The sequence below is a fragment of the Ammodytes marinus genome, assembly GCF_949987685.1.
Source record: "Ammodytes marinus genome assembly, chromosome: 16".
In the NCBI taxonomy this organism is placed as follows: Eukaryota; Metazoa; Chordata; class Actinopteri; order Uranoscopiformes; family Ammodytidae; genus Ammodytes; species Ammodytes marinus.
The window spans coordinates 15409987-15421157 of NC_137220.1; the positions used below are offsets into that span (position 1 = coordinate 15409987).

An 11171-nucleotide genomic window follows, 5' to 3' on the forward strand; every position below is an offset into this window, starting at 1 on the left:
ACAGAGCCGTGTAAACGGGCAAGCTGTGTATTATTTTTAGCAGACACACAGTACGGACATGTAGCGGATTGTGAGGATATTCACTGATTTTGACAGTAATTGATTTGGACAACAAGCAATCTACTGATTCGCTGACTCCACCTTTAATGAGAAGTCATGCAAATAACCACTTGAGTCTATTCACAGTGAAGGAAAGAAAATGTTCAGGCCCCATACAACATCTGGAGTGTGATGTGCATTCAGGTGTACAGCCCAGGTCAGTACATTGAATCATCAGATTATTTAATGACCACTAACACATACAACCTCAATGCAACCACCTTATTAACATAAATATCATGATGCTACACACTACAGATGTTCCTCTGTCTATAGTGACACAAAACAGAAAAAAAGCACCGACATGTGTGCTGAGCTGGTTTAATTGATACAACATTGTAAGCAGGGCAGCTGCTGCCACACAGTGGCTCATTAACCTCAGCACATCCCTCTACTCCGTGATTACTCCCACCATTTCCCTCCAGAACCCCAACACACACACACACACACAAGACACACTGACGAAACTGACGGCAATAAAACAACACCACATACAGTACAAAATATATATTTTATATATATATATATATAATATGACAACAAAGCACTTTTCCATGGCACTTTGTGATCACCGTGACACCTCAAAAGAGGGACAAATGTGACATAGAGCAGTTTTCAACAAGCAAAACATTCATAATGACCATTGTACAAAGAAACCAGTTACACGATGAGGCGTGTGAACAAATACAACTTTCGGTACAACATCCATCGCTAAGTTAGACACAACAGGGTTTGGGAGGGGCTGTGTGTGCATCTCTGTGTGAGTGAGAAGAAGGCCAAAAGCATGCTGAGGAATCTCTAACTAAAATAATAAGTGTGCAGCGGGGCGACCCTTCAGCACATTTACATGTACAGTACTTTAAAAGTGATCTATTGTAAGTTTCACTGGCCCTGAATTGAATGTGCAGACTGACACACAGTAGGCGAGTGCGCCCTCAAACTGTTGGCTTTATTCTATCTAACAGCAGTACAGATGGGAACAAAAGGGACCCTTTTAAGCTACAATCTGACTGTGACGCTGAAGTCCACTTCTCAAAAGACTACAATTATGTCGTTATGATGATAGTGACTGTAAGGCCAACAGGAATCCAGTTCACAACCATGTTCAACTGGGATGAACACAAACTAAGAGCTGCATGGCAAAATGCTATATCCACGTCAACAGTCATATCGATTGTTTGTATGAAACTGTCATTTATCAGGAGTAAGGCCTGCAAACTCTAGTGGGATGATAAATGTGACAACTCTGAAAATAGGGCAGATTCTTGAAGCTATTGGTGTGTTGCATTTGCAGCAGAGCGCAATGACGCTAACAACAGACATCAAACAGTCCTACCATAATCAAAGAAGAAGTTACACACTAAAATAGTCTTAATGGGAGCATAAGTACATAGGCTCTTGTTGGCATAAGACGTCAATACAGGCAATTTCTCAGACAAAACACACATTTTGTGTAAAAAGTGCTTTTCCTGCTAATAAATACAAGTGAGCAGTAAATTGGATGTGCCGAATACTGTTGCTCGTCCCTGAACGTGACGAATAAGGTAAAGCTGTAAGGTTTATATTGTATTTTTTGCCCCAAAGTATATGTTAAAGGTAGACCACTGCGAATATGATACAGCCGCTGGTCGCCAAGAAACAAAGTGGTACAAGGAGAATATTTATTTCTGTGCAGTGGGAGGGAGCTTAACGAGCTTCACAATCTCAGGCTGACGGACAGTGATGTAGCCCGTGAACAGCATGGCTGCGACTGGAGAGCCTGCTCTGCTACAACAGGAACCCACATAGTGAGGGCATAAATGTGCTTCTAGTGAACGTCAAAAGCTGACGGTATAGCTTCTCATGGCTTGTTGGCTCTTTGTCGCTATCTCACTCCTAACTATTTCTGGGAGGGCGGGGTCACAGCAGAAATTTGAGAGGGTGTAGTTACCCTTTAAGTGCAATATTTCTGCCCAGGTGGAGTGCAGACCCCCTCACCCCCCCCACACACACACACCCCAAAATGACCAACACCCCTTCGGGTATACGTGAATCACAATGGGGGGGGGGGGGCAATACTTTTAATCCAAGTTTGTAGCCATTGTTTTTGTCCCTGCAGATGGATATAGCATTTTCAGATTGTAACTCCTGACTTGTAGTTTTTCCATACAACTGTCACCACAAAAGACCACATAACATCTCTACGCATGACACAAAGGAGATTTTTTTTAAATTCACATTTGTAGATGGCAGGCCAATCCAGATTCAACTTCAGTTTGGCTGAAAAAATTCCAGCGGGGAGAAGGCGAAAAAGTTGGCTTCTCTCAAAGATTGGTGCTGGGATTGGCATTTAGCAAGAGAGCTGACATTTTGACCCCCCCACTCCACCCCACAACTCTATATCTCTCTCTTTCTCTATCTCTCCATCTGCCACTCTCTGCATTGTGATCAGCTAGACCAGGCTACAGCAGCCCGATTTCTGCTTCTGAGACTCAATGTAGTCGTGTATTTGGAACTTGGGCTCGTTGGGCTGCTGTGTCGCTCTGTGCTTCAGCTCCCTGTATAAAAGAGAGAGAGAGAGAGACAGACAGACAGAATTAAAAGACAAGTGAAGTTACATGTACAGGGGGTGAGGGTGTGGGAAGCAGCACAGACAGGCTGAGCAAAATCAAGAAAATGAAAAAAGGACGAGAAAAGAAAGAGCTTGATCGAGGGGGAGAAACTTCCGTCTGCACTTAAGTGTAATCAAAACGCCTCCGGCATGAATCATTTAAATCTTAACTGGCACTCAAAATACCCATCGCACACAGCAAATCACCAACATTATTCCTTCACCGCGCGGAGAACATGCTGAGCAAACAGTCAGGCTTAATAGGAATCTGCTACAATTTTCCTGCCATTCAATGAGAAAAAGGTGTGCAGCACACAAGGAAGTCATTAAAAAAAAGATAAATTACACAGCCAATCTCTGCGATCCACGGGTGAGCTTCAAACATACACAATCCAATTATGACGAGTCAACAGGAACAAATTATACAAATCGCCATAAAATCCATTATAGTCAAAGAAATGTGTAAAAAAAACACTGTGCTTTATGCGTGGCGCCGGTTAAAACTCAAACCCTTTATGTGGCACATCTGTTTTTATTATTCCAGAAGCTAAACCAAAACCAATTGTCGAAACATACTGTACATTTTCTGACTGCAGAGGACTATTTAAAAAGGAGATGTGGCTTTTGAAGCATGAACGATGTGTGAGAATTGAACATTTTTAAATAAAGAACTACCATCTGTAATGTGCTGCTATGACAATGTACAGACTTCACATCATATTTCAGAACCTGGCTGCAGGCATTAGTTCCCTTCTCCAACATAAGAAAATTAAATGTCTAATATTTGTTCTTGGAGATGAATATCAGACTTATAAAGAGAGTAACAGCTGAGCTATTCATAATCCTTCGTCCATTGCTGGTATTAAAGGTGGAGTCAGTGATTCTGGAGAACACTTGTTGTGAAGATGTTTTTTGTAGAAATCAGTGAACATCTTCTCCAGATCGCTACCTGTCTGTACTGTGTGTGGGCTGGAATGAAATATGGTGTTAATGCATATCCTAGGCTCTGTAAACGGGTATGTTAACGAAGGATATGTAAACAAAGGTGACCACCAAAGCTAGCAACATGCCCGTTGAGTTGATATTCACTGATTTTGAACAAAAAGTGATTTTGACAACAAGCATTCTCTAGAATTGCTGACTGCACCTTTAATGCGAAGTCATCCATTAAACTTACTTTGCTATGGCGAGAAAGGACAGCTCCACATTGGCTCCTGTCTTGGCGCTGGTCTCCATAAACGGCACACCATATTCCTAAAACGAGATGGCACATTAGCATAACAAGTGGACTGGTCTGCTGTTGACTATTATGTGACCTTTCTGTTCCATCCCCTTTTACCTTGGCCAGCTTCTCTCCTTCCTCCATTTTCACTGCCCGCTCTGCCGCCATGTCTGACTGTGAGACAGAAAGAAGTGGGAAGAGAATTCAATACATACACAGTGGAGGTGAGTGAGTGAGGGGGGTTCACAGATGCACCAAGCTATTAGCTACAGTGATGCAGTATTGAGTCAGCCCGCCTTATCTGCTGAGCCGGAGCTCCTTCAGACTGATGAGATGTCACACACACCACCTCCAGCAATAGAGCACACAGAGCTGACTGATACAGCCAGTCCTACTGCAAATGATGTGAGCTGCCTCCGTTTGACATCTGTGACCCTGGAGAAGGGCTGAGTCCTCTCTGAGCCACCAGAGGGAGCTTCTTGATGTATTCAGAGCGATGACTGGTTGCAATGAGACCGCAAAATGTCAGTTTTTCCCGCCGGCAAAGACAGACAGACAGACGGCAGCAGTGTGGAGGAAATGGTTTTCTATGCGACGGAGGAGGCTGATTACTAAGTTCTGTGGCACGTTTTTCAATGTATCCTTCCCCACTCATTATAATCTATCTACATTGAGATCATTGAGGGGTAACCCCGTTCAAATGTAAGTTAAAAAAACAAAAACAAAAAAAAACACCAAAAACAATGCAGAGTAAAAATTAGTACAACAAAAATTAGTATAAACAAAGTAACGTCCCCCAACAAGATGATAAAAAGAACCAAAACTATGAAATAGTAGAAACAAAACATTACAAATTCAACATTGAAAATACTAAGCCAAAGACATACTAAGAAAGTAGACTGTAAAATGGCAACAATAAAAATTTGTAAAATACAGTTATTAAAACTGTTGCAGGAAGAGTTTTTCAGATTGAAGATAAAAATATGAAAGTGTTTTTTTACAGCAGGGATGTTCTAACCACAAACCAACATTGCAAATTAAGAACATACATGATCGGATGCACACTATCCCAGATTAAGTCTGCGTCTCACTTGTAAATGTTAAAGTAAAGCGAGGGAGAGTCACACTTATGCATGTGCAGCACGGCGGAGGCTTTTAAGCGTCCGCGTGTCTGTCTGAGTGTGATAAGAGGGTGCTTAAAATTGTGCTAAGGGACCAGATATCCTCCTGATCTTTTTATGTAACACAAAAAAAAAAAAAGCTTCTCTCACCTTGTTGCCGAGCAACATGATGACCACATCCTTCTGGGCATACTCGTGTATTTCAGTCAGCCAGGCCTTTTGAATAGTATAAAAGACAATACAGATTCAAGAAGGGAGGAGAGGGAGAGAGAATGGTCCATAAAGCAAAAGGGACACCACCACTCAGATACATTGCATTTTCTCTCTCCTCCTCAGCTGTGTATTAGTGCCGTCCTCCCATCAATCATGATCAGACTGAGACACTCATATCCTCTCCAACACTTTTATTGCTTTTCATTATTGAAAGTGGGAACTGTGAATAGTGAAGCAAACGATAACATCACATAGTTTTCATGGATGGGCTGTGAGAAAATGCTGGGGGGGGGCTTATTGTACTTTGCATGTTAATAGACAGGCTTCACCGTTCAGCTGGAGAGGGTTTAGGGATAGAAAATTAATAGAGAGAGAGAGACAGAGAGACAGACAGAGAGAAGGTGGGAGGAAAGAGTAATTTGAGACAATCTTACCCGGATATTGTCAAAAGACGACTTGCTGGTGATATCATATAGCAGAAGCAAAGCTGTAAGAATAGACAAATAAGGCAAAAACTTTGGTTGCACCTTCATTGTTGTCTTATGTAACATGACATCAACATTACACACCTACTCACACTTTCTATGCACACCTGTTCCACACACACACAGAGACAGAGAGAGAGACAGAGAGAGAGAGAGGGAGAGAGAGAGAGAGAGAGAGAGAGCATGAGGAAGTGAAGTATAGAAAGTAAAGGTTACCCTGGGCATCTCTGTAGTAGGCGTGTGTTACGCTGCGGAATCTCTCTTGGCCGGCCGTGTCCCAGATCTGCGTAAAACAAACCACATAATTACACAGCGGCGTGGGAAAACTGCACATCCTGAACAATCCTCGCAGCAAAATCCTCCTCAGCCAACAACAAACATACCATTTTACTGCCCTACAAAGCCAGAAATACTCCAACTATTTAACTTTTTTTTTTCTGTTTCCTTTATTTGAAATTCAAAACGTCTGATGAATACATTTAAAAACATACACAATAGGCCTCATACTGCACAAAGCCATAATGCAGGGTCTAAACTGTTATATAAACGCTTTAAAGCATTATGGTGTTAGATGCATCAGCCTGGAAACTTTCAACCCTTTTCTCTCAACTCGAGCTGTTCTACTGCTCGCTGCCTCTCTTTGTATGTTATATAGACTTCTAGTTGGTAGATTTGAAATAAATCAAAAGATATTATCATGCATGTGCAAGAAAAGGAAAGCTGAGGATTTACTCGAGCTGGCAGAGCGATTTTTAATTTTGGCACTCAGAGTTGAAGGAACAGGTTATGATGATAAATGGGTTTGTCCCATTAACAGCTTCTTGCTGGCTCAGGGATTTTTGATTGTATTGGCAAACGCAAAAAAACAATGACAGACAGGTGAGTGTAATACATTATCTGGGTCAACCATAATTTGTAAATTGCTTGTCAGATTTAGTTTTGACTTGAATGTAGACAACGCCAGTTTTTAAAGATATACAAAGTGCATGTTCTCACCTGGAGTTTGACTTTCAGGTTGTCGACTTCCACCACTTTATTCTGCAGACAGAAAGGCAGAGCGGTGAGACACACGGACAATCTCTGGCATATGCTAAGAAGAAACTGAACAGAAAAAACTGCTCAGAAATGAATGAGTAAAAAATCCCAGCGGGGCTAAAAAAAATAACGAAATAAAAGCTCAGAGACACAGCATGTGCCATAAAGAAACAAGACGACTAAAAAGTGGCTTTTGAATGTTGGCGGAGAAAGTCATTTGCAACACCCACACAATAACAAGGTCTTGGGATTAGACTTAATTACACAACAGCGGAGAAAGTCGACTGGCAACCTAACAACTGACTCCCCCGTTAATTTCCTGCAGCACCGTAGGGGTGCCCTCTGATTTCCTGCAGAGAAAAAAAAGATTGTCCCAAAATAGTTAAGGCACCCGCAGGCTTAAAACAGTTCAATAAAAAGCTAAATAAATCCTGAATGGAAGAAGGAATAAAGAAATAAAAGGAAGGTAACATGCAGTGTTTTGACAGGCATGCACTAACGTGCAAGGTCAAAAAAACAGGTTCTCCAACGGTCTGTTGCATGCACTTAAAGGTGGAGTCAACGATTCTGTAGAATGCCTGTTGTCAAAATCACTTCATATAATAATCAGTGAATATCTCCTCATACCTTCTACTGGTATGTTAACGAAAGGGTATGTAAACAAAGAGGCCTACTGTAGCTAGCAACATGCCCGTATACAGAGCCTGGGCTGTGTATTAACACTGGATTTTTTTCACTGCACACACTGTATGGACAGGTGACTGATTTTGACATCAAGCGTTCCCCAGAATCACCGGCTCCTCCTTTAAGGGAGTATTTTTAAATTTTTCTTAGGTTACCATGACCTAGTACTAGAACAAAGCAGGTCACAGCCGTGTCTACCTTGCGCAGCAAAAACCACAAGAGAGAGAGAGACAGACAGACAGACAGACAGACAGACAGACATTACAAACAGACATTACAGACAGACAGACAGAGATAGAGAGAGAGAGGCTGAGATGGAGGAAGTGTGTCTAGCAGAATGCTCTGCAGCACTTCCTCCCTTGCTTAATAACTTCTTATCAGTGACAGGTCATCACAAACAGGCCTTGCCTTTCCTGTGAATGCACACAACTCCCCCTCCGGATATGCAGAAAAGAGCTGCACTGAAACAGTATAAAACCTCTGCTATGTGTGTCACTGGCAGCTCAATCCGCCACCTGCCTTGGCAGAATGGACATGGTTCAACCCCTGCATTAGTTGCCATGGGTTTCCATGTTTTCCCCCCCAATTATATGACGTTAGAGGAGCCTGCATGCTGAGTAACTGCTACAAGGAAGCGCGCCGAAAATAGACCGGCCATGTTACAAGCTGCCACAACATCAGTGTGCCTGCAAGCCTAACCATGCACCACCTTAACACATTGACTCAACTGTCTCTCTCTCTTGGATGACTCTCGTCTCTAAGCGGCTTTGCCCCTTTTCATGTAGACAAGGAGGAAAACATAACAAAAGAGGCTGATTGCTTCCATTAACAGCCTGCATTCTTGTGAATGACTATAGCGTGGCACTTTTTTTCCACGTGTAAAACCAGTGTCAAGGTCCCTATTTAACACATTTTATGAATGAATACAGTAGGCTACTGGCTGCAGTGGCCTACTTGTTGCTTTTGCCTGAGTGGCGGTAGAGGAAAATGTTTCCCCGCCGCTAAATAGACAACGTCAATATATCTGACAAGACATCCATTATGCTCCCCTGATGTTGTCTGCACCGCACTTCACTCTGGCTAATGCACCCCCCCCCCCCTTCTTGACTGGCCATTAGTGTAGATTGTTTTGCTGTGTGATTGTAGGGAAGGGAAGGAGGTTGAGGACACAACTAAGTCTATTTTCCCAGTAAAGGTAAATGCACAGTAGAAAAGCTGCTCCAAAATCAAAGTGTCAATGTGTGGGTCCGCCTGAGCTGGGCCTGTCAGCAGTGTGACTCCTCCAGGAGCGTGTTGAGCAGCAACCAATCTATGCATGAGACAGGGACATGGGCCGGCATCTGCTAAGACAGTTATCAAGCCATCCGCTGTGCGCCTACGCAAGCACAAGTGCTCCGCATGAACTTTACTGATAGGTGGGAGGATTTGTACATTTGGTGCCATCATCCAAGAGTGGTGAAGTGTTGTGTTGCTGCGATGAGGTGATAATTGGGCCACCGTCACTCAAAACAAGTGGGTCCGTGACCGTCTCTTCCTTGCTGCTTTAGTAAATAATACAGTATTTGGTTGTTTTTCCGATGCAAAGAAATATGTCCTCATAAGAGCATAGCAAGGACACAGCCCAGATGGAAAAAAAAAACATGAATGGCTCACACAGAAATAGGCCTAACTAAACAACATAATGAGTCTAGTTTTTTTTCTTCTTACAGCAGTTGCATCTCTCTCTCACCCTAAAGTCTATTCCAACAGTGGCTATGAAGTTGCCTCCAAGAAATGCCCCGTCTTTAAAGCGCACCAGGACACACGTCTTCCCCACGGACGAGTCTCCCAACAGCATCACCTGGAGAGGGACGACAGGTTACAGCTGGCCAAAATATATATGACCGATGGCCTATTAAAAGCTGTACAAATTGAATGAAGAAATATTTCTCACAGGCAAAATATTTCACAACTGGCTTCATGATATTTGAGTCGGATGATGATATTGTGTGCAAACGTCTTAAAGGCTTTCTGTGCAGGTCTCATTAAAAGGTGGAGTGAGAGATTCTGGAGAACGATTGTTGTCATAGTCAAAATCAGTGAATATCTCCTCACAATCCGCGCTACCTGTGAGTATTGTGTGTGCGCTGAAAACAATGTATGTACGTATGTAAACGAAGGGGCCCACCATAGTTACAGAAACATGCCCGTTTACAGAGCCTAGGCTGTGTATTAACACTCAATTATTTTCAGTGTGCACACTGAAAAAATCGTGATCGTGAGGAGATATTCACAGATTTTGGAAAAAAAAGTGATTTTGACATCAAGCATTCTACAGAATGACTGACTCCACCTTTAACATTACGTGGCCGACACATCTACAGTGAGGACAGTGTTGTGATCCACTGTTGACCAAGCTGCCACCAACATGTGACGCCCCACGGGGAGAGAGAGAGAGGGGGATATTTAATCAAGATGTTTAGACAAATGCCATTTTGACTCTCATCATTTGTCAGTGTGCCCCACATCTCCAAAAGACCAATCAATAGAGCTACAACAACAGGATGTACAATTATAGAAGGAAGACGTCCGGCAGCATGTGATGTAAACCTTACAGGCTGTTTAAACAGTGAGTCATAGCTACACAGTGTGTGCCAGATAATCATGCAATCAAACTCCAATTTAACTTTTGCCTTTTGTGTTTAACTGAAACGGTAGCAGGTGTGCCCCAGTTTGCAGCTTTTCTAAATATTTAATGGGAGAGCTCATAAGAAGCAACAAGTACACCCTCGGCAAATATTTGCACATCAGAGAGGGTGGATGAAGCGACCTCCAGAGATTTACAGGCTCAGAGAGACTTAGTAATGCAAATGGAAGCACCGGGTCGATGACTTAATTGGTGTCTGCTGTACAATCAGTAAAACATGGCCTGTTTTAACAAGGAGAATGCATTTCAAGTTAGATTGATAGTTAACGGATTTATCCTGTTTGAATAATTAATTGTTTTATTATAAGCCCTCCAGGTGTGAGGAGTCAATATGCAATGCATGTTTTGTTGTTGCAGGTGCACCCAGTTGTGTCAAAGCTTCAGTGTATACGCTACACGTCGCAGACACCTGTTCCACCAGTATAGCAACACAAAGAAAAAATAAAGAAAAAACAACAACACGCATGGGAAAGACGGAAATCACAAACCTTGAAGGCAATATCATAATACTCGTTGATAGAAGCGCATCTCTCCAACACATAGGATTTTGTTTGGGTTCCGTTTTGAGTCGGATTGTCCTTCAACGATGTCTTTCTTGCAGACATCGCAAAGCAAAGAAGAACAGGACAGAATGGCTTAAGTGACGGCAGTAAAAAAAAAAATCCCAGGCTATCTCCGAGATATGTCCAAGAAGAAAAAAGACGCGCACGGTGTCCGCTCAGTCTCGGTCTCCGCCAGCAGTCTCCAGCTTCCCTGCTCGTATTACTACGTGTGTGTGGCAGCAGCGTTGAAAAGGGAGAGAGAGAGAGAGAGAGAGAGAGAGAGAGAGAGAGAGAGAGAGAGAGAGAAAAAACACACCTTAATATCTCGCTGCCTAAAGACGGAAGCAACGATCAAAACTTAAGAAAGAATGAAAGAAAAAAAAAGAAAAACAAAACGATCAGTTGCTGTTGCGGTGGCGGCGCTCCTTAAGCACAGAGCGGTCGAGAGAGCAGTGATGACAAACAGGCGGAAACATTGCTCGGGTTTCGCAGAG

At 42.7% G+C, this 11171-nt stretch overlaps 1 protein-coding gene across 2 annotated transcripts; it reads right to left on the reverse strand.

Moving 5' to 3' along the window:
* Positions 1-626: 626 nt before the first annotated feature.
* Positions 627-10928, reverse strand: LOC307263567 (ras-related protein Rab-37-like). Of its 2 annotated transcripts, XM_080044746.1 has the most exons (9): positions 10624-10928; positions 9179-9289; positions 6727-6768; positions 5947-6013; positions 5680-5732; positions 5183-5248; positions 4029-4085; positions 3867-3943; positions 628-2636 (listed from the first exon to the last, which is right to left on the reverse strand). In XM_080044746.1, the coding sequence occupies exons 1-9, from the start codon at positions 10738-10740 to the stop codon at positions 2531-2533; spliced, it is 696 nt and encodes a 231-aa protein (XP_079900872.1). In that variant the 5' UTR covers positions 10741-10928; the 3' UTR covers positions 628-2530. The 2 variants fall into 2 exon arrangements, with proteins under 2 accessions (XP_079900873.1, XP_079900872.1); XM_080044747.1 differs by lacking the exon at positions 9179-9289 and having other exon boundaries at positions 627-2636.
* Positions 10929-11171: the final 243 nt, after the last annotated feature.